We start from the raw sequence: 24,066 nt of genomic DNA, 5'->3' as shown, positions 1-24,066 counted from the left end.
TTATGGTTTCTTCCCTTTAGCACTTATGTTTTGGTTGTTCACAATGTGTGCTTCTTGTTTTTGGCTACCCGCAATGCTTTGGGGCTATCTTGTTGTTATTATCAGTGACCTATGCACTTTGTAAAGCTCTCTCTTGGAAGTCGCTTTGGATAAAAGCATCTGCTAAATGAATAAATGTAAATGTAAACTAGCACGGAATAGAAGACGAACTGTTACCCCTCTGCGTGTGATGTTAGCTAACAAGCCATGCAAATTGCGTCGTCACCTCGATACTTTACACGGGTAATATGTGTCCAAACCTTGTGAATTATTTTAGAACAAGCTCAAAGATTACCAAAGTGGGAAGAAGTCATGTATGACTATAATGGATAGGTAAATGTGGACTTGATCTTTTTCCCACATGCAGAGGTAATGTTTTACATTCCCAACAATGTCATGGTTTTAAACAGCATAAATTGGATGTAGTGTATGGTACTAAGCAAAGACAGGGCCCGCTTGGCCAGTGTTGCATACCCTCCCCTATAGATGGGGTGCCTAGGGCAGGAAGGGGAATGGAACACTCCTAACCCGCACACTAGTACCGTAAGATGGAAGAGGTATCAAGGAAACACCAGACAAGTATAATAATATTTAATATAAATAATATTTATTTTAACTAACAGCCTTGACAAGGAAATGGAGAGCGGTGCCAAATAAAAGAACAAAGTTTAACAGCCCTGCCCTACCTAACCATATACCACTTCTAACAAAAAGGTACATAGGGTGTGGACAAAACGGCTCCTAGGCTGTTGAAGATAGCGGTGGGGCTGCCAATTAGTTGTCATGGAGAAGACAATAAATGAGTTAACTGGCATGGACCAATCAGGATTCAGGAAGCATTACGGTTGAGGGAGACAAAACAGGGAGAAAACACAAGATGAAACACAGTCAGCTAGATGACGTAACACACTTCTGATGTTGGGTAGGGAGACGCCTAAGCATGGTCTCATTGTCTACCTGTTGTCAGGGGACAGAACACCAGCACAGTGGGGGGTTTTAAAGCATGTGAAGGCATCTGTCCACTGCAGTATACAGAGGGACTGTCCGCAAAGAAAATGTCTGTCGATCTAAAGACCATTTTGGATGAGGCTGTCAGAGCTCTTAACTTCATCAAGAGTCACTGCAATCACGCTTATTTGCGGTTTTATTTGAAGAAATGGTCAGTAGTGTTTGTCAACAGATTGACTTTATATAATTTGAAATGATTACGTTAGTTGTTTCCACTTCTGTTGTCAAAGCAAATGGGATCGACTTGGATGGGTAAAGTTAGCACTACAGCTTAGCAACCAAACTATCGTGATTAAACTCAGCTTCAGTTAGCTCTAGCTATCTTGTTGAAAATATATCTGGACAAACATGCATCGTGAATTGTAGATTTACATGACAACATGGGCTATTTATTTGACTAAAACACACATCATCACACATTCTACCTATGCTAGATAGTTGGAATACAATAGCATTGCTAATAACTGTTAGCGACAACATCATACTACAGCTTGTGGTTGTGATGAACATAAGGTCGGAACCTCTTTTCACCTCTTTTCAGCAACAGCTTCGTAGCAAATCCTGCTTTACATTGTCCCAGGTTTTCAAAAATGTCCTCGGTGAAATGGTTCGAGCAAATGTGTAAATGAGGGTCGAACTGGAGAGGGATCTTCTCATAGACAAGCATCACAGCCCGTCGAGTGTTTGGTTCCTTGGGAAGACTGAAAAATGTCAGCATTCCCTGTACAGCCTAGAACACTGCATTTACATCCGTAGTCCATTTTCAATATCCTTGAAAAACGTTCTTCTTTGAAATTCCGTGGAAGTACATGGAAATTTTGGTCGTGACAAAGGTACAGACCAGAGCCAAAAAAGGTTTTTCGAAACCGACCATTTTAGAGAAAAACATTTTTTATTGTGAGATTTGCATAGGAAAGAGATGTCAATGGACTTTGAGGTTCACTGTATATCCATTTTACCCACTGAACTGTCGTTATTCAACTTTGACAAGGTAAATTCGTTTTTTGGCAGTCAATGACCCCTTTAAACTTGTTATACATAATGATAACCGTAAAATAATAAATGAAACCACTTTCCTAGGTGCACTTCCAGAAAATACCAGTGCATAAATGAGATGAGTAGCCTAAAATAATAACATTGACTAGCCTGCTTATTGTACAGTGCAATAGGCTAGGGCTGGGCAATAAATCGATACAAATAACTATCGAAGTAATGACTTCCCTCGATAAAGATATCGTAACATTAATTCATTTTCAATAATATCGATATTATGTCGATAGAGAATAATTAGGAACAGCAGTCCATTTAATTTCTGTGATGCAGCAGGAAGTTGCGGAGAAATGGTAGCCTACGGTCACTAAAATATGCTGAGCACCTCGAGTGGAGTAGCTAATGTTAACCGCGGAAAATTGCCGAAAACAGTGGCAGCGATAGCCATAGCGAGGGAGCAACTTCCAATGAAGAAATTGTTGATTTAAAAAGGGTTAGTGTTATTCAGTTATTTGGAAGTTGTTTGGCTTTTTGAAATCCGACAAAGAGCAGAGCAATGTTCGGTGCAAATTGGTGTAGTTAACAAACTGGTGGCTACCAAGTCTGGTAATACGATAAACTGCAAATGTGGACATCTTGTTGACCTCAACCTACGGTCTCGGTTAACAAACGTTCTAACAAATCTCAGCTTACAAAGGTGTTGGTAGATCTGTCAAAGTCCATATTCGTTTTTTTATATAATATAACAACACGTAGGAAAATCCCAAATCAAACGCGATGAATCTGGAGCATACGCCATGTTGTCAACATCTCCAGGGCAACCGGTTGCTAGGTCCGTAAATCGTTTGCGGACCTCTGGAGAGGTCCGCAAACGGTTTTGCGGATTTCTTAGAACTTCTCTGGACCAAAAAGAACAGCGTATTGGTCCAGTTATAATACTAATAGAAAAGATACTAATAATAATAATAACTACTAATAATAAAAGAAACCTTTTTTACCACCTAAAGCAAAATCACTCGTTGGAACATGCAGAAAGTGTGAGTTTGCACCAAGGTATTGATAGGTAGGCTATTAATAAAAAGCAAGGTTTTAAAAAGCTTAAGTTACTTGACCCCAGGTACGTGCTCCCTGGCCGCAAACTTTTCTCTCACACCGCTCTGCCTAAACTTTATGCCGAGTGTAGGGAAAAAGTTGAGGAGGAGACTTATTTAGCTACTACTACAGATCTGTGGTCTATAGTTTAATTATCGTTATCGAATGTGAATATAAATATCTATATCGATATTTTTTTACCCATATCGCCCAGCCCTATAATAAGCTATAGTTAATTTGTGCCTGCAACAAAACATAAGGTTGTTGAAAATTACACACACAATCATAATATTAAGTATAGCTGCAAGCAGCAATGGCGGATTCTTCCTCAAAATGGCAAATATTTAAAAAAATATTGTAAAATGGACATGTTGGAGGGTGAGACTTAACTTCCGACAAAGAAACCGTAAAAGCACATTTAAACCTGCAGAACTATAAATCTCTATGTTCTGGGATTTGAACCACTAGCCCCAGGGTTACAGATGCTGCACTAGTAAACTGAGCACAGGCACTGACTGAAAGTGTTTGTATTGTGGTTAGGGCTGCACAATTATTCGAATTTTAATCACAATCACGATTTCGGCTTCCCACGATCAAATTCATTTGATCGAGCGATATTTAAAATGCGTCATTCTGTTAATAAAACGCTCTGTATCAAAGTAATTTTTTGCAAAGCCAATCTAGCTCTCCGTAAACCAATAAGTGCGTTCAACATCGGCTGCGGCTGCATGAAATGACCAGCGAGAGTTGCCGCTTGCAGTCGGGGAGGAGTTATAAACGGCTCTGTAAAGTCGGAAAATTTGTCATTTTATGTATTGGGCTATGATAATCTCTTTCTCCAATCTGTAGGCTGCAGCTGGCTGCGGTGCTGCATGGAGTCGAATACACCTAATGTCTGATCACGAGATGTTCCCTGCACCACGCAGCTTAGGCCCCGTCCACACGAGCCCGAGTAAATTTAAAACGCATACATATGTCCCCGTATAAGGAGACGCAGAAGCATATTTCGGCCTTATACTGCGTATTCGGACACTGAAAACGGAGCTTTTCGAATACGTTCCCCTAACCGGAGACATTTGAAAACGCCGGGTTTGCGTAGGAGGCTAGTGTGGACGGGGTCCACGGAGCTTTTCAGATACGTTAACGTTCAGTTGCCATGGCATTGGGGGTAGCTTTTGCTCTATAGCTATAATGTCAAGATGAACATGGAAGGTGAAAGAAATATGCTGCTCCATCTCGATAATTTATTTACCAGTTTAGTTAGTGTACTTAAGGTACAAGTATTATCACTTAATAGATACGCGTTACTCCTACGCAGAAGGCAAATGTTGTACTCGGTGTGCCTGAACGATAGGGGAACAAGGCAGAGAAGACGTTTTAAACCAAACAGAGCAGCGATTCTGGGTGAGACTTGGCTGAACAGCTAGCTGGTGGGACATTTTTAAAACACCAAATAGCATTGCCAGAGGAGTATGTAAACAGGGCACCGTGGCGGGAGGGAGGGGCAGGAGTGGCGTAACCACGACAATGATTTCATTTGGAAAACGATATGAAAACGCTAGTGTGGACGGAGATGGTTAGTTTTTTATTGATTGTATATTTAGAGTTTTATTCACATCCATTCTGCAGGTACAATGCATTGTGACAATCAAATTTGATTAGGTTAAAATCAACAAATAATCGTGATAATTAATCGTGATCCCAATATTGATCAAAATAATCGTGATTATCATTTTGGCCATAATCGTGCAGCCCTAATTGTGGTGGACATTTTCGGAGAATTCAACTGAATTGAGTGAATTACAAAGTAATATTTTTTGAACCGCACAAACATTACACCAACATAACCATCTTTGACACACAAACAGAAGACAATAACTTGAAACCATCTGGCAATGAATTAGATGGGATCAGAAATAGTGCACGCCCAAACAGCGTCTCAAAGTTCTGATCTTCATACAGCTCCATCTAACATTCTAGATTAGAACCAGAGAATCCAGTCGACACCAGCACTACCCAGCTGATGGCATCATCCTTCAATACACCATTTTACAATACACAGTTTTGAAGTCATTGGTCCATCCACATCACAATACAGACATGCAGCTGTCCCCTGTCTCTTCTGTTATAGACTCACTCCTTAAACAATACAATCAGAGTTGAAACAACTCACTCAGAGGCGTAGCCAGAACCTTTCTACTGGGGTGGCCAGGTTAGACCCACTCACACATGGGATTAACTTTGTATTATATGTATTGCTGGATTATTGGATGGATGGATTATTGATTAGCACTCGCAATTCAGCCAGTTTTCACTTATCTTTTTTTACCACTCTATGCAATTACAGACATTTAGCAACATATTATTTGTCATTTTAAAGCCTGAAACAACAGTTTGAGTTCAAAATTACTTATCAATGTTGGCGTTACCTTTTTCGTGTATGTCCTGGCTGAAGTAAAAGCTGTGTTCGGGTGTTTATTGGTTGACGTGTCCCATCAACAATTGATAAGACCATTAATGGATCCTAACTAGATGGATGCACAATGTACGATTCTTATTAGTCTTTTGCAACTGTTGCGTGTCAGTCTATATGAACATGATCCCCGCTGTAAACCATGTCACATTGTAGGATCTCTGTTTTAATTTTTCATTAATGTCAGACTGTAGCCTACAACAATCAAGACACAAAAACCTATGCATGCAAGAAATCTGTCAACATTAAAGACAGTTGTAGGAGAAGCCACACTACAGGACTGTGCCTCAAATCTTCTGACACAGAATTTAATTTGTGTAAACATCTGATCGCAACGGCCATTACAGATCCTGTAAAGCAAATTCCATGATTTGCTTCTCAGTACATTGTATACATGTAAAAGGAGTTCCTGAAAGCATGTGCAGAGCGCGAAAACTTTGTTGCACTGAAATGTGGAGTTGGACCTGGGGCTGCAACTAACGATTATTTTAGTAATCGATTAATCTGTCGATTCTTTTTTCGATTAATCGATGAATCGGATGAATAAATAAAAAAATCATTCATTTCCAACCCTTTATTCAAAAACAACTGACAGTGCAAATTCACAGTGCAAACATTTTTCGGAATGTGCACAAACAGGCACACAATATTAAGTTAATAATATCTGCGTGGATTTAATGCTATTTTCAGAGATGAGCAATTTATTTGAGTTTAGTTTAAAACATTTGTGAAAATTGAAAGGTTGTGGAAGTAGGCCAGACGTTATTAGAATAATCTAGTGTATATGTAAGATTTGTTGACACAATTTTGAAAAAAATTAAGATTTGCAAGGATTAAGCTATTTTCAATGATTAATGATTTGTGATCATTTTATTTGAAACTTCATTGACAAAGTAAAGGCTGTGGGAGTATACCAGACATTGTTAAGATACTCTGGTGTCTGTTTGAGGTTTTATATTCATAAAAATATTGTAAAAGTCAAAAATTTTCAAAATGGTATGGGTAGTTTTCACCCGGTCCTTAACGCGACGCTGCAAAGTAGCGTCTTCCGAAAGTGAGACGAATATCCAATATGAAACTAACTTATTTAGTGTGAAATGCACCCACACCTTGGATGAACTGACACACAAACTAGTTATTACGCCCTTACACGTTTTGGAAAGGGTCTCTCCCTTACGTTCCAACTTTTTGCGCCAGCTCTGACTGTAGAGAGAACTGTCATTGGTCAACCACCTTTTCAGTGTTGCCAAATGCACGATAATTATCCTCCGAATACGATCATTTGAGCCTTTGGTGTGATACCATTTCCAATCTGGCAACAATGTGAGCACCTTGACGCCTTTATCATTATTGCTTGAATAAAGGAGGAGGACTGAAAATGTTCTTATGTTAATATGTGGCCATATAAATAATTTATTATTTAGCAATTTTGAATTTATCAATATTGCTTTAATATATGGACAAGACACATTAAGACATTAAACAACCACTGAAAGGCACAGAAGCACTGGACTAAATGCCACAAAAAACTAGTTTTATATAAAATATACTGAAATATCAGTTGTAAAATATAATTTAAATACGGACCCCTGCAACCAACGCAAGAAAGCACACCCTACAATTTCCCCAGAAATTGTACCCTCTCTAGTTTGTTGTTGCAGTCCTAGTTGGACCGTTGAACAGTTTCTGTTCCGTTTTCAGCTCAGGTTTTGTATAGGCAGAGCCAAAACCCGATACCCGGTACGATGCAAAAACAAAGTAATTAATACATAAAACAATCAGAGACTGCAGGTAGGTCTGTTCTGATATCTGCAATTGATTTAGCTAGTGTTGCTGTTGTAGCTAAATTGTAGCTCCTTCATGTGACACGCCCCCTCCCAGTGTCAAGCAGAAAAGACTGCTGATTTTCTCACGATTTCAAAGCCTAATTTAACATACTTGTCTTTTTTTCCATTTGAATTTGGATGGGTAGTCAACAACACATTCTTCTGTGGTGTGATGAACTTAAAACTAATTTTAAATTCCACTTTACATGATCTTTGTCCTCGGCTGTCTGGGAACATGTCAAATTAGCGATCAAAGACAGATTTGGCTTCTCTTTGGCAGATCTTTTAGGATTCTCACAATTAGTGTCAGACTGCCAAATCGTGGCCAAAACAATGTGCACCCGGCTTAAGGGTCTACAGTAGGTCTGAATCTAACAGTCGTTTCATACAGAGCTCGTGCTAGACTACCTTTTTTCTCTTCCTGCTTTCAGGATCAAGACATATTTCTATTTGCATTCCTATTAGGGCTGGGCGATATGGGTAAAAAATGATCGATATTTATATTTCCATTCAATAACGATAATTAAGTCTCTTCCTCAACTTTTTTCCGTTTTCGGCAATAAGACTCATTTTCCGTGGTTAACATGAGCTACTCCACTTGAGGTGCTCAGTATATTTTATTTAGCGTAGGCTTCCATTTCTCTGCAACTTCCTGCTGCATCACAGACGTTGCTGTAGGAACTGCTGTTCCTAATTATTCTCCATCGACATCATCGATACTATTGAAAATGAGTTAATGTTACGATATCTTTATTGAGGGAAGTCATTACTTCGATAAATCGATTAAAAATATATATATATCGCCCAGCCCTAATTCCTATAGGATTGTCAAAAAAATGTTTTTCAAAATATTATTTCTCTACATGACAATTTTTTAATATTGAATAATTCTTGAATTCTATATTATAAAGAAAATGACTTAACTACTTAAACTTTCATTAAAGATATTTATCCCGGTGGGTCTGACCTTCTATGGAAGGTAGCAAAAGCAGCAACAACTATAAACATTTACATTTAGTCATTTAGCAGTCTTAAGCACACAACGTCATTTTCCACGGCCAGGAATCGACCTGGCAACCTTCAGATTACTAGTCCGATTCCCTAACCGCTCAGCCATCTGACTCCCTAAACAGTGTTTTTCTCAATGTGTATTCCAACCAACAGTTTATTGCATCAAGGGATACGTGTCTACATGCCTTTGCCTAAAATAATGCGCTATTGTTCACCCTACCTACCACTTGACAGCCTTGCTTGGGGTGGCCAGAGGGGGGGGGCCAAGCTTCACTCTAGGGTGGCACTGGCCAAGGCGTGTCGCCTTAAGGAGCTGACGCCCCGCCCCCTCAAATGTATTGAATTTAGCAACAGTATTAATATGTAATATGTATCAATTACTTTGTCTTTGGATCGTACCAGCTATAATATGACCTATATCAGATGGGGGTACATGGTGGACTCGATTATTTTGAATGGGGTACGCAGATTATAAAGTTTGAAAACCCCTGCTCTACCCAAACTCTCTTAAAACGTGTTCCCCCCAGGTAATAAAAACACTCATGGTGCAAGTCTCTCCAAGTCATGGAGTCATAAAAACTCTAGGGGCCTGTACTATGAATCAACATTTGGCGTTAGCGAGGTAACTTCAGGTTAAACCCATGGTTTTCTCTACTACGACGGTGGATCACTTGTTACCGGGGTAGATCGCCATGATAACACATGCTGAACGGCTAACCTGGTCGGGAGCAGGTTCAATTGGAGATTAGAGATCAACCGGTATAAAAGCCCCGCCTACTAACTCATTCTCGAGGATAATGCCGTCACAGTCCCACAGACTATATAGCATTTCGTTATTTCACTTCCTACTTTTATAGTGAGGGTGATGTGGAAAACCTGAGCAAGAATACGGTCTGCCTCGCAATTTGCAAAGGATTTTCTTCAATGGCTGTTGCCACCATATTCTAATTAATGGAGTGATGAAAAAGAGATATCCAAAGTGCCCTTTGTAAAAACTTTGGACTCAAATATAGAAAGAAAAAATGATTTTCATTCTGTCTTCATGCAATGTTCTGATTTCCATTCTGGAAATGTATGCAAATTATATCATATTTTACAACTAATGCATCATTTGCTCATTTAAACATACATTTACAGGAAACTAGTAATGAAAACAATATTTTACCTAATATTAGTTATCAACTGGGGAGGTTTCATGTTGATATGTTATCCCTATTCACTGGGGTGTCTCCCCTTAACCCATTCTTTTGTCCTTCGGTTGCTTTGAGCCTTTTTCTAATCATTTCCATATCAGAAATGTGTGTTTCTTTCAACCAAAACATTTCAAACCAAAAAGAACAATATGTATGGTGTACCATACAATGCTCTTCACAAGTTAAATACATGATAATTTTACTACTTTCATTGAATTTGGATTTTTCATTCACTTTTATAGCATTTTTCAAAAATAATAAATAGGACATTGAAAGAAAGAAATGGTGAAAACCCCCACAAAAGACTCAAAATGCACAGGCAGACACAGATTCCTGATCATATAGGACCTCCACTTGAGAAAGTAAATGGCATATTTGATCAATATTCAGCAACCACATATGGCATACATAATGGCGTATGACTATTAGTTTCACTGATACCTCTGTATGGCACAGTGGGACAACAGTGGGTGGTGGCAGCAACACCACTGTACTTCCTGTCACTGCAGAAAACAGTAATACACTCCTATAATATTCATAAATAATTGTTGAACGAACATGGTCACATAGATTACTTGAAACATACATATGCTTGGGTTTCCGAGCTGCTGCCACCAGGGTCTGAAGAAATGCCCTCTTCCACTCAAAATCAGAATCAGAAAGGGATTTATTCGCCATGAAAGTTTGCACAGACAAGGAATTTGCTTTGGCAGGAAGGTGCAATACATTAAACATATAGGAATCTTACGTTTAAATATGTGGTCTAACTATACTAAGTAGGGCTGGGCGGTATGACGGTATATACCGTGCGACGGTTGAAATGTGTCTACCGGGAGAGATTTGGCTATAAAGTTTCAACCGCGGTATACTTTATACTATATTTTTGTATTACACGTGTCAATTAAATGTCTGGTATTGTATATAAGCCATCATTTAAATCGCATTCTTGCGATATTTAGAATTGTAGTTTAACTTCTATTTGATTTGCTATTTTCGTTTGACCTGAAGCACATTTGTGTTGGTCTGAGGAATTTTCGAAGTGGAGTGTATTTTGTCTAAGCAGACCACATTCATGCCGATGCTAATTACTTATATATTTGATGTCCCATTCTGCAGGCAACCAATTCAATTTGTTGTTCAAGTTTTATGTCTCGCGCTGTAAAATTGTTGTTGTAGCGGTGGCGTTGATAGCATTCTTGATCTAGGACAGGGGTCGGCAACCCAAAATGTTGAAAGAGCCATATTGGACCAAAAAAACTAAAAACTATTCTGTTTGGAGCCGCAAACAAATTAAAATCCTAATATAAGCCTTATAATGAAGGCAACACATGCTGTGTCTATATTAGCCTATTATCAAAATGATAAGTAGGCTACAAATACATAATGAGCATTCATTAAAAAAGCTAGCTAGCTTCCGTTACCTAGCAACCTAGCATAACACTCGTATTAATGCTACTTCCTGCTAGTGTTAGCTACTTGTCAGCCTCCTCATTGTAAAATTTGAAGCCATATGATCAAGTTTCCATAGTCGATAAGATAGATAGGTACTTTATTAACCCCCGAACGCAAATTAGTGTGTCCAGGTAGACAGATAGCTAGAAAGCTCACGCAGTCCAGAAAATCTTTAATCGATAAGTTGGATATTGTAGCTACAGTAGCTACAGTTTTGTCTCGTGAGGCAGTTGTTTTTGTTTGCAATAAATAAATAAGTGTGATGATGTATGGTATGGTTATTTTGTACCATTTCTTAATTGAATTTACAGATCAATTACTATACCGTGATATATACCGTAACCGTGATATCAAATTACTCATACCGTGATAGAAGATTTTGGCCATATCGCCCACCCCTAATACTAAGGATACATAACTAGCAATACTAAGTGGAATACAATTAAAATAAAATATACAGTAAAATAAAATACAAGTTGCCATAAAATAAAACGAGTTGCCAATTTAAAATATAAAATACAAATATTACAGGAATTGAATGTAGTGCAAAATGCAAAGTTTTAGACATGAAGTCATTACAGTCAGAGTGAACTCTTGGCCTTGTTGAGGAGGCCAACAGCGGAAGGGAAGAAACTGTTTGTGTGGCGTGAGGTTTTGGTCCTGATGGACCGCAGCCTTCTGCCGGAGGGGAGTGACTGAAACAGGGAGTGTCCAGGGTGGGAGGAGTCCGCCACAATCTTCTTCGCTCGCCTCAGGGTCCTTGAGGTGTGCAGGTCCTCGAGGGAAGGCAGATTGCAGCCAATCACCTTCTCTGCAGCCTGCTCTTGTCCTTGGCAGTGGCAGCAGCGTACCAGATGGTGATGGAGGAGGTGAGGATAGACTCAATGATGGCTGTGTAGAAGTGCACCATCATTGCCTTTGGCAGGTTGAATTTATTCAGCTGCCGCAGGAAGTACATCCTCTGTCGTGCTTTCTTGGTGAGGGAGATGATGTTCAGTTCCCACTTGAGGTCCTGGGAGAGGATAGTACCCAGGAAGCGGAAGGACTCCACAGGGTGATGGGGGTGAGTGGGGCTGTGTTCTTCCTGAAATCCACAACCATCTCCACTGTCTTGAGAGCATTGAGGTGTAGGTTGTTCTGGCTGCACCAGGTCACCAGGTTGTCCGCTTCCCACCTATAGTCAGACTCGTCTCCACCAGAGATGAGCCCAATGAGGGTGGTGTCGTCCGCAAACTTCAGGAGTTTGACGGACGGATGACCGGAGGTGCAGCTGTTGGTGTACAGGGAGAAGAGCAGAGGAGAAAGAACGCAGCCCTGGGGAGATCCGGTGCTGATGGACCGGGAATCAGAGACTTGTGTTCCCAGCTTAACGCACTGCTTCCTGTCAGACAGGAAGTCTGTGATCCACCTGCTGGTGGAATCAGGCACGTTCAGCTGGGAGAGCTTGTCCTGAAGCAGGGTGGGGATGATGGTATTAAAGGCAGAGCTGAAGTCCACAAACAGGATCCTGGGGTAGGATGCTGGGGAGTCCAGGTGCTGTAGGGTGAAGTGGAGGGCCATATTAACTGCATCGTCCACAGACCTGTTGGCTCTGTAGGCAAATTGCAGGGGGTCCAGTAGAGGGTCTGTGATGGATTTAAGGTGTGCCAGCACCAGGCGCTCAAAAGACTTCATTACCACAGAGGTCAGGGCGACGGGTCTGTAGTCATTATGTCCAGTTGACCTGGGCTTTTTGGGCACATGACGGTGGAGGACTTGAGACAGGCTGTTACATGGCATGTCTCCAGGGAGGTGTTGAAGATAAACACCGGAGGTAAACACCGGAGACAGCTGGTCAGCGCAGTTCTTGAGGGTGGCTGGAGAGACAGTCCGGCCCAGCCGCTTTGTGGGGGTTCTGTCTCTTGAACAGTTTGTTCACTTCTCTCTCCTGAATGGAGAAGGTCGTCACTGTAGAGGGGGTTGTTCAGGACTGTCCAATTGTCTTTCAAATCTACAGTAGAACTCATTCAGGTTGTTGGCCAGGCGGGAGTCGTTAGTGGAGTGGGGGGCTCTGGGCTTGAAGTTGGTGATCTGCCTGAGGCCTCTCCAGACAGAAGCAAAGGCCTCAGGCAGGCCTTAGGCATCATGGGGCGACCTTGATAGTTGGAGAGGGCCAGCTCCTCAGCAGGAGTGAAGTCCTGTGGAGGAGGGGCCTTTTGTAGCTATACCAATATCCTACAAAAAGGACTGACTCAGGCAATTCAGCCTTGTACTTGTTGGCCTTAAAATATGTGCAAGTATTGCCTACTGCTACTTAGCGTTTTGAATTATGGTTTTATATTTATTTTTTATTTGCTCCCACGATCGTTTGCCCCTGCCAGGGTTGCAACTAAAATAATACAACAACAAAAGTTTAAAATTATGGAATACACATATGTAATTATGGTAACATCAAGATATCAATAAGTATGTATCCTACGCATTTACAGCGTCTGCTATTTTCTGCCAGCTTGGCAGCAGTGACCTAGTTGATTTTGTCTGTATTATATGTCTGTATTCCTGATATGTTTGTATTACAACATTTCACGCAGGAGGAGTCGACAAAGTTGGGAAGATTCTGTCTGCTCCTCCTGCATGAAATATGCGGCTCTTGTTTTGTCCATTGCGATTGGACATACGGTGCAAACGCCGCCCCTTTATGTGAACACGCACGTCTCTGGATTGGAAAAATCTGTGATGTTAGAGTTAGAGAGTTGATAACCGCCGTCGTGATACCACTTATCGTGATTGCGATTGTTACGCTTTGCGTAGCAGGGTAACTGAAAGTGATCCAGAGCATGTTGATCTTGATTTGTAGTACAGGCCCCAGGTGACCTCTACCCCAAATGGTCAGCTGTCTCTTTTACAGAGATCAGCAATCCCATAAGTAATTAACTAGTCTACCACAAACAACCCCCAAATTCTCAGATCATTAGCAACACTTCGGACTCAACTTAATGATCTCCCCGCCTGCAAGCTGCAACAGTTGTCACAGCATTTGTCTCTGAGCCAATGAACATAGAAACCTAACCTGAATGGGACTTTATACTTATCCAACGCTGTCTCACAATAACAATCACAATACAAGTTTTAAACACATGATGCATGAAATCCAATACGCTGGCTAGATGTATCATGATCTTATCCAGTGTTTCCCACAGATTAGAAAGAAACTTGTGGCGGGAGGGAATCATTTGTTACACAGAACTTTATTATATTAAATATTAATCCAAAATGATTCCCACCTTCACAAAATCAACAACAACAAACAAACAATCTATGCATATGCAGGTAGCAACGCTAGTGCTAAATAACTATTTAGCTGGTCGGTTCCATGACGCCGGGTAAGTAGGGCTCCTGAGACTGCTCACCAAAAGAACGAAGGGGAACCCACTTTCTATCAGATTCAGACATGTTCGTAGGTACCCAGTGAAAAGTAGCCTCAACTTTCCTAGACCTTCAGCTATGGTACTAATGCTGAAGGCTCGCTGATATAGCTGTGTCTTACTAGAACGGCGTATGCATGCATCGTTGCTAACGTGTGCTGATGTTGTGACTGTGTGTGTATGTGAGAGAAACGCGTGAGTGACAGAGACTGAGGGAGAGCAGGGAAAGGAAATTTAGCTGAACGAATACGCTGTGTTTTAGCCTAAAGTAAAAAATTACGAGACGCAATATGTGGCGGCCGGTGTTGATTCTGTGGCGCACCGCCACAAATAAGTCTGTGTGGGAAACACTTAACCTGACGTTGTCATACTCATAACGCTCCGTTTGGCTGTGAGTATGGGGCGTGTTTTAACTGAACCCGGAAAACAAATCTTCGCTCAATTGGATAGACCTACAACCAATCAGAGCAACGTAATATGTTGTTTGTTGAAACAAATTCAACCCGAGCGCTCTTTGGTGACGTGGTTGATTACGTCAGAGAATGTCTAATATAGACCTTTTTTGATGAACATTCTAGAATTATCATTTGTGAAGTTTGGCACTTGAAAGCTTCCGGTTTCAGACGCGCGAATTATTGTTTTGATGGAAGTCAGCTAGTTTAGAATCATAAATGAGCAAAAAACTTTTTTTTTTTTTACAATGTCAATTATGCTGTGTTTGGCTGTTCGTCGAGATTGGGGAAGAACAAGTTGTCAACAAGTTTAAATTCCTTAAAAAAACGGGACATCAAGATGACTGGGTTGCTGCTTGGAAATAACAGCTTGTTGATCTTTCAACGTTTTGATCTTTGCATGGATGGACGGACGGCGATGCTGTTCAGAGTGCCGTCCATAGAGGGAGCATATATTTTGGACGGCGATGGATTAGCAGGGACGTCCGTCGCTAGAGGGAGCATAGATCATGGCGTCATAGCCGTCCAAATGGACGTCCATAGAATGACGGCGATGGCTGCTGATCTTACGGACGGCGATGCTGTTCAGAGTGCCGTCCATAGAGGGAGCATATATTTTGGATGGCGATGGATTGCATATATTTTGGATGGCGATGGATTGCATGTTTAGCAGGCTGTTGAGCTAACAGAACTGCCGAAGGCTACCATAACATGTAGCTAGCTACATTAACTTTGGATGACTCAATCTTTTGTCAAGTTAATTTGTATGAATTGCATGTTAGTGCAGGCCATATATTTACGCCTTTATTCTGTTTTTTTACATAATCAGCAGTATGATCTCATGACAATATAGACTTGAAAAACAACGTGTTATGGTTTGGGTTTGCCTATTGGCTACATATATTTTTATTATTTCGAGAATTGTTAATAAAGACTCATTTAAAATGTTAACATTGTGTTATGACCCTATGAAATACATTGCTCTTTAGGTCTTCTAAGCCGTCAGTTTAAAGTGTTTTATGGGTGGATTTGGAGCCACCAGTCAGTAGCTCCAATCTTGCGCACGAACTTTGCGCACGGAGAGAAACGCAAAACAACAAACACTCGCTTGGAGCGGAGACCAATGCAAAACAGGGCCTTACGTTCTAAAGTGATATATGTTATTGTTTACGTTCCAAAATTGGTCTATTCAGAGCTTGTTTAAGGAGAGCCTGCCCACTCCCTATTAAGCCCCATTGTACCTAATTGTTTTGCAGTTCCACCAGAGTTCCACTGGGAGTGATCGCAGTCGAGTGCAAAATGAATGGGAGTCTATGGAGCTAAACGGCTACATTTGTCTCTTTCGCCTGATTGTCGTTGATAAATCTCAGATTTGATTGTAGTTTTTGCATGTTCAACATGGATTACAGGTCAAAAGTTGAATGAACGAGTACTTATGTCCTTTCAATTTCTTACAGGGCAAGTCGTTGTTGCCCATAACACGCTAGCATTCTGTTAACGAATGCTGATTGGTTAGTGAAGGACGGACTACGACCAGAGATCCAGCTTGATGAGATCCGAAGCAGAACCAGAATGTCAGAGCATTAGCAACATTAGCAACAACATAAGCAAGCCAAAACTCTTTCTAGCATGTGTATTTACAGGGAGATCCTAACCTGTCAGCTGTGTTGTCGATGCCTTGAGAGAAAAGTGGAAGTAACCAGAGCTTGCCGTCAAGCAGTAGCTCTGGTCGTACGATGTGTATGACGTCAATGACATTTTCAAAGGCTTTTTAGAACGGAAAGGCGACTTAAATTTTTTTTTTAACACCCAGCGGTGTGTATTTTTTTTGCCTCCCCTTTCAAATTCAGAATTCAAATTACTAGACAAAAAATTATACCCTGAGAACAGTGGATTTTGAGGGGTATAGCCCCATAGACCGCCATTCATTTTGCACTCGTTCGTTAGCGCCCTCACATGGAACTTGAGTGGAACTGCAACCAGTTCAGAACCCAGAAATTTCCCGAGAGTGGGAGTTCTCCCTTTATTTGTCATTTTCTGGTCTATTCACCTTATTCCGCCCCGCCCACTTTTTTATCTTTTCGCACTTCCGTTGTATTTGCACCTCTGCTTTACAGGGGATATTATTCAATTAAATGGAGAACTGCCGAGAAATCCCGCTGCAAAAATAATTAATAATTTGGTGGATTTGTGCAAGATGTGCTATGTTCGTGTGATACAACAAGTCAACAATACACCCTTTCACTGGATGGCTTGAAAACAATTAAGTGTTGATGTAATTAATTTGCCGGTCAGATTGCTGCCCTGCACTCTGCTGTGCTGCGATAAGCAGGCATCACATTAGCCACAAACATAAAATGTTCTAACAATTTCACTGCAGGGCATATGCATTTGCTATACTTTGTTTGAAAGCGTAGGTCCTCTAGAATTCAGTCGTGTGATGAATTCAGTACATCAGTACATATATTTGAGATTTCCCCGCAAAACCGACTAGCTAGCACTGTTAGCAGTAGAACGTTAGCTAGCTTTTTGTTTATCTACTTGAGGCTCTAGTTTTTACATCAGGTCTCTGCTATTAGCCATAAACTGCAAATGTATGAGTGACAAATTGTGCTGTTATAATAAATAGTACAACTTTTTCATTGAGGGGCTTTGGTAAAAGCTATAAGCAACGTGTTCAAACTTACACGATATGTATCTTCCCTCCTATCTAATGGCAATTAGAAAGACGCATCTATTAAATAATTTGATTGCTGCGTTGTTTCAAAAGCTTTACATTAAATTTTGATGCACTGCAGCAGTTGTTTTGCTCACAGCCATGCCCATACATTTGGTTATAATCTTGTATGTACTTATATCATGAATTGAGAACACAAAAATATAGCTAGTTTCTCTTATTACACCTTTATTGATACGAGCAGACAAAAGTTGGGAATCAAATGGCTGAGCGGTGAGGGACTCGGGCTAGTAATCAGAAGGTTGCCGGATCAATTCCCCGCCGTGACGCATGTTGTGTCCTTGGGCAAGGCACTTCACCCTACTTGCCTTGGGTGGAATGTCCCTGTACTTACTGTAAGTCGCTCTGGATAAGAGCGTCTGTTAAATGACTAAATGTAAAAGGAAACTTCTGTTTTTTTTAATTCAGTGCTTTCAGCCAGAGACGCAGATCCTCAACTTTGGTTGGAGGTTGATGCAAAGTATGTCGGCCCACAACACTCGGACCTCTTCTTTCCATGGTCAAAACAATGATATACAGGGTCTGATTCCGTTTTCTCCACCTGTTATGGCAGCCACAAACTGCAGTTGAAGCTGGTATCTAAACCGGAAATGAGAATACGCGGATGGCTGCGCCCATCGTGACTTCCGGAATAAGGTCAATAGGGAGAACTACCACTCTCGAGAAACTTCCGGGTTCTGAACTGGTTGCAGTTCCACTCAAGTTCCATATGAGGGCGCTGACGGTTGAGTGCAGAATGAATGGAGGTCTATGGAGCTATACCCCTCAAAATCCACTTTTCTTAGGATATCATTTTCTGTCCAGTAATTTGAATTCGGAATTCGAAAGGGGAGGTAAAAAAAAATACACACCGCTGTGTTAGGATTTTTTTAAGTCGCCTTTCTGTTAAAAAGCCTTTGAAAATGTCATTGGTTCTGATTACGTTACTGTTGATCATCTCAGGGGTGCAGTTGGAATTTTTGAACTGGGGGGGACAAAGCTGTCAGCAAATGATTTCAACTCAATTTGTTATTTTGTGTAATATATATGTATATATACTGAAGCTGCAATAAACATTAGTATGTCAATCACGCACCAAAACTTCATGCCCTTTGCAAATGGTTTATTTAAACATTTGCTGATCTCAGCAGGATGTAAACGATTACAAATATAACAATATGTATGAACACGGAAGTATAAACACTTAAACAGATTTACATAAATACAAATAAGTATAGCCTACATACCATGAAATGTAAAATGAAATTTACACTTTAAATTAACTTTTCATTGTAAATGTTTTCCAATATTAAACAACATTTATAAAATTCAAATATATAATTCCCTGTGCAGCTAAACAAATGTAGCCTACTCTCTAGAAGCGGACTCAAGAGGTCCCAAAAACATCTCTCCTCCTTTCATTTCCCTGAAGATATTGCTGGGCAATATCTTGTCTGTCCAGTTTGTCAAGTAGGCTAGGTCTTGGGGAATATGGCACACAGCAATGCCATTGAGCCTTTTTTGTGTCATGGTTGATCGCAACCATGTTTTCAGTCTGCGTAACGCACTGAAACTGTGCTCTGCCTCCGCAGATGATATGGGCCACCACCGTCAGAAACCTTAGTAGTGCCTCTACCTGCTAATACACGCCAACAACGTTACACACACTAATACATCGCTAACATCGCCTAATCAGCTGTGCAGTTATTAACTGATACTTGTGGCCTTACGTAGGGAGAGTGGTGGGGACGGATCGGGGTCACTAGGAATCTGGGGGGGGACATGTCCCACCCGTCCGCAGTGCCATCTACGCGCATGGATCATCTGTCCATCATCGTATAAAGCCCGCCCTGACAATTTGATTGGTCCAAACAGCTCTTGTTCGGATATAGTTTTCCCCTAACCGGACTACCCCAGACCCAATTTCCTGACCAAATTATTTTGTGGCAGGGATAAGTTTGGCTGGCACCCAGGCTAGGAAACACTTATCTACAAAACATCATACCGATTTTTGTGTATTATTTACCTATAGAAACATTGACTATAGATTACCTAGTTAAGTGTACTGCTTGCTTTACAGTGGCTTACCGTCTTGTTTAACAGATAATCAGTTTCCTGACAGGCTCAAATAAACACTATAAATTATTACATAAATACAGCCCTTTCAGCCATTTTGTATTAACATTTTTCCTAAATAGCTAATGGAAAGACATTAATTATACACATCTCTACCACATTTCATGTATATTGGACTTATGGTTCAAGAGAAGAAGATTTTTGTAGGTTTTCCAAATATTCACTGTACATTAAAATCCATACGGTGGACCTTATGGGTCCTTGAGGCTTTTTGGTTCCTCATCATGAGCAATGAGGCATGTACACCCATTATCAGACTTATGTGGTGGTGGCAGGGCTTAATTTGAGCCGGAACAGGCCGGAACATGTTTCGGCACCTCCGACGTGGATCCGGAACCTTTTTTATTGGATCCGGCACCACCTGTGTCACTAAGAAATTATTCGCCTAAATGAAAAAGATTTTTACTGTGAAGTGTTCAATGTGGTTATTTGTCTTTATTCTAGGGTAACAAATCGATTAAAATCGATTATTAAAAGCGTTGGCAACAAATGTCATTATCGATTCGTTGTCGCCCGATTATTATGCCACTCATTAAGTCGCGGATGTTTGAGTATTTAAAAAAATGTTTAGTTGAGCGAGGAGCAAAGCGGAGGTAGAGGAAAGACCATCGGAGAGACTTTGTTGAGTAACGCTGTTCTGAAACACATGGTGGAGGCAGAGAAATTAGTACAACCTAAGTCATCCAAGGTTTGGGAGCATTTCACAATAAATTAAGTCAGTTTCCTATTCAACATTTGTCTCACATTCGGAAGACGCTACTTTGCAGCGTTGCATTAGGGACCGGTTGAAAACTACCCATACCGTTTTGAAAAATGTTGACTTTTATAATATTTTTATGAATATAATAGGGCTGGGCGATAAATTGATAAAAATAACTATCGAAGTAATGACTTCCCTCGATAAAGATATCGTAACATTAATTCATTTTCAATAATATCGATAATGTCGATAGAGAATAATTAGGAACAGCAGTCCATTTAATTTCTGTGATGCAGCAGGAAGTTGCGGAGAAATGGTAGCCTACGCTCACTAAAATATACTGAGCACGTCGAGTGGAGTAGCTAATGTTAACTGCAGAAAATTTGTCTTATTGCCGAAAACAGTGGCAGCGATAGCCATGGCGAGGGAGCAACTTCCAATGAAGAAATTGTTGATAAAAAGGGTTAGTCTTGTTCAGTTATTTGGAAGTTGTTTGGCTTTTTGAAATCCGACAAAGAGCAGAGCAATGTTCGGTGCAAATTGGTGTAGTAAACAAACAGGTGGTTACCAAGTCTGGTAATACGACAAACTGCAAATGTGGACTTCTTGTTGACGTCGACCTACGGTCTCGGTTAACAAACATTTTAACAAATCTCTGCTTACAAAGGTGTTTGTAGATCTGTTGAAAGTCCATATTCGTTTTTTTATATAATATAACAACACAAAGGAAAATCCCAAATCAAACACAACGAATCTGGTGCAGACGCCATGTTGTCAACATCTCCAAGGCAACCGCTTGCCAGGTCTGTAATCGTTTGCGGACCTCTGGAGAGGTCTGCAAACGGTTTTGCGGATTTCTTATAACGTCTCTGGATATGTAAGAACAGCGTTTTGGTCCAATTATAATTAGAGCTGTCAAACGATTAAAATATTTAATCGCGATTAATCGCATTAATGTCATAGTTAACTTGTGATTAATCTCAATTAATCGCACATTTGTATCTATTTTAAATGTCCCTTGATTTCTTTTTAATCCATTCTTTTTTCAAATTGTAATGCTCTTATCGACATGGAAAAGTGGTTCGGATTGCTTCGTGCAAATGTTTTTTTTTAAATTGAAAACAACGTTGCAATCGCCTGGCTTCGACGAGCAGGCGGAGAATTCGCATCAGCTGTGTGCTTAGCTGTGTGCCATCAAAATTATATTTTCGACTCCACGACGTGCTGCGATGATAGCTCATTTCCTCCGGCTCAGTTCACAACGACAGAACACACTGATCACTTTGGTCTTGTCAATGGAACCATTTGGCAACCTTTTAAAAGTAAACTTTCCATTCAGAATCTTATTGGCATCCATTTCGGCGTCTGGCGCTGGCAATCAACTCAAAACATAACGTTAGCCTACTACCAGAGAATGTCTAATATCCGTAAACGGGCTCTGCTACGACTGTTTAGCCGGCTCGCAAGCCCAAACAAGTGGGTGTGGCGTGCCTGTTGCTTTGTTTCCGGTCTAGCTAGATCCGGTGTGGTATTGTAGTTTTTCTAACGTGAGTGGTTGTTGCGACAGAATGTGAAAAAAAACTAAAAAGTTTGCTAGGTCAAAAAGAGCGTTAATCGCGCGATAAAAAAATTGACGCCGTTAATTTGGGTTTGCGTTAACGCCATTAATAACGCGTTAAACTGACAGCACTAATTATAATACTAATATATATGAAACCTTTTTTACCACCTGAAGCAAAATCACTCGTTGGAACATGCAGAAAGTGTGAATTTGCGCCAAGGTATTGATAAGTAGGCTATTGATAAAAAGCAAGGTATTAAAAAGTTAGTTACTTGACCCCAGGTACGTGCTCCCTGGCCGCAAACATTTCTCTCACACTGCTCTGCCTAAACCTTATGCCGAGTGTAGGGAAAAAGTTGAGGAGACTTATTTAGACTTATAAAATCACAAATCTTTGAAAATAGCTCAATCCTCGCAAATCGTAACTTTTTTTCTAAATTGTGTCAAAAAATCTCAAATATACACCAGATTATTCTAATAAAGTCTGGCCTACTTCCACAAACTTCCAATTTTCAATAAAGTTTTTAACAAAACTCAAATAAATTGCTCATATCTGAAAATAGCATTAAATACAAGCTAATATTAATAATGGTGTGCCTGTTTGTGTTTGACGGGTATGTAACAGCTGTAGCCGTGCTCCGTCACAACAAGGCTCATTCGCCACTCACTTGGCTCGAACGCACAACCTGCGACTTGCCAAGCGTGAACACTACCAACTACGCCAAAGAAAAGCTAGCTCTTCGTTGACATGGGTGGCCTGTTGCATACCTGATGAACGAGTTTCACGGTTCTAACTCCGTTACACTAACCCCTCTGAAACTCACTCCGGCAGTTAGCTGCGCTAACCTCGTGAATCCTGGTCACGGCACCAATGTGACGGGTATGTAACAGCTGTAGCCACGCTCGTCACAACAAGGCTTGTTCACCACTCACTGGGCTCGAACGCACAATCTCCGACTTGCCAAGCGTGACCACTACCAAATACTCCAAAGAAAAGCTAGCTCTTCGTTGACGCGTGTGGCCTGTTAAATACCTGAGGAGCGAGTTTCACGGTTCTAACTCTGTTACATGTGCACATTCTGAAGATTTTTTGCACTGTGAATTTCTGTTTTTGTCAGTTCTGTTTTTGAAAAGTGTTGAAAATATTAAATCCGATTAATCGAAAAAAGGATCAACAGATTAATCAATTATTAAAATAATCTTTAGTTGCAGCCCTACTTTATTCACCATTCAAGTTTCACAAAACTTTTGTGTTTGCATTTTCAATGTGTTTTGAGGTGAATTATCAGACTAAGACAGAGGGGGAGGCACTTCAAATGACACTTGCGCTTGTTCTGGTTGAGTAGGATAGCTGTTAGCCTTGTTTTGTTTGCGAAATAGGTTACTAGAATAAGTAGAGAGGGTACAATTTCTGGGGAAATTGTAGGGTGTGCTTGCTTACTTGCGTTGGTTGCAGGGGTCAGTTTTTAAATAACATTTTACAACTGATATTTCTGTATATTTTATATTAAAATGCATAGCCTACTTATTTTTTATAAAGATTACATAGATTTAAAAGCATATTCTTTTCTGCTCATTTACAACTCAAAATACTAAGAGTGAAGAGTAGAATGAAATAGTTGTCTTCTCATTTCCCCTGCAAGAGGAAATGGTGATCAGCAACCTCATAGTTGAATCAAAACAAATACATTTGGCATACCGGTGTAAAAATTGACCTAATCTCTATGACTTAAACGTCATTGTAAGTTTTATTTTATTTTAACAACGACGTTACCAGCAGTAGCTAGCTATCTTAGATGGAATCGCGATTCAAATAGTATCATCTGCTAACTGAAAATATGCCCCCAAAAACGTAAATAAGCTTGACATTTATTTAGGTGAAAAATCACTCATTCATAAGAATGTCTGTGGTAGCGATCATTGTCAGTAACAAGGCAAAATGTGAAATAGCCCTGCTGTGTGGAGAAGCTGCCCTGGTAAATTGTAGGCTACAATTACTACTAGACTGTCTTG

The 24,066-nt window shown here is 40.4% G+C and overlaps 1 protein-coding gene across 2 annotated transcripts in view; it reads left to right on the top strand.

Annotated features, from left to right (window-relative positions):
- sms (spermine synthase) overlaps positions 1 to 24,066 on the top strand; it is a 135,825-nt gene that overhangs the window by 11,131 nt on the left and 100,628 nt on the right. Inside the window, exons 1-2 of one of the 2 annotated variants that reach the window (XM_047018166.1) lie at positions 10,492 to 10,495; positions 19,159 to 19,165. The exons of the other annotated variant lie outside the window; for it this stretch is intronic. Coding sequence (XP_046874122.1) covers positions 19,161 to 19,165 — 5 coding nt within the window. The 5' untranslated portion in view covers positions 10,492 to 10,495; positions 19,159 to 19,160. Of the gene's footprint in view, positions 1 to 10,491; positions 10,496 to 19,158; positions 19,166 to 24,066 lie in introns of those variants that run through there. 2 annotated transcript variants of the gene reach the window in all.

This window comes from Hypomesus transpacificus, unplaced genomic scaffold (genome assembly GCF_021917145.1).
Source record: "Hypomesus transpacificus isolate Combined female unplaced genomic scaffold, fHypTra1 scaffold_94, whole genome shotgun sequence".
Classification (NCBI taxonomy): domain Eukaryota; kingdom Metazoa; phylum Chordata; class Actinopteri; order Osmeriformes; family Osmeridae; genus Hypomesus; species Hypomesus transpacificus.
This window is presented reverse-complemented; position numbering and strand designations above follow the sequence as displayed.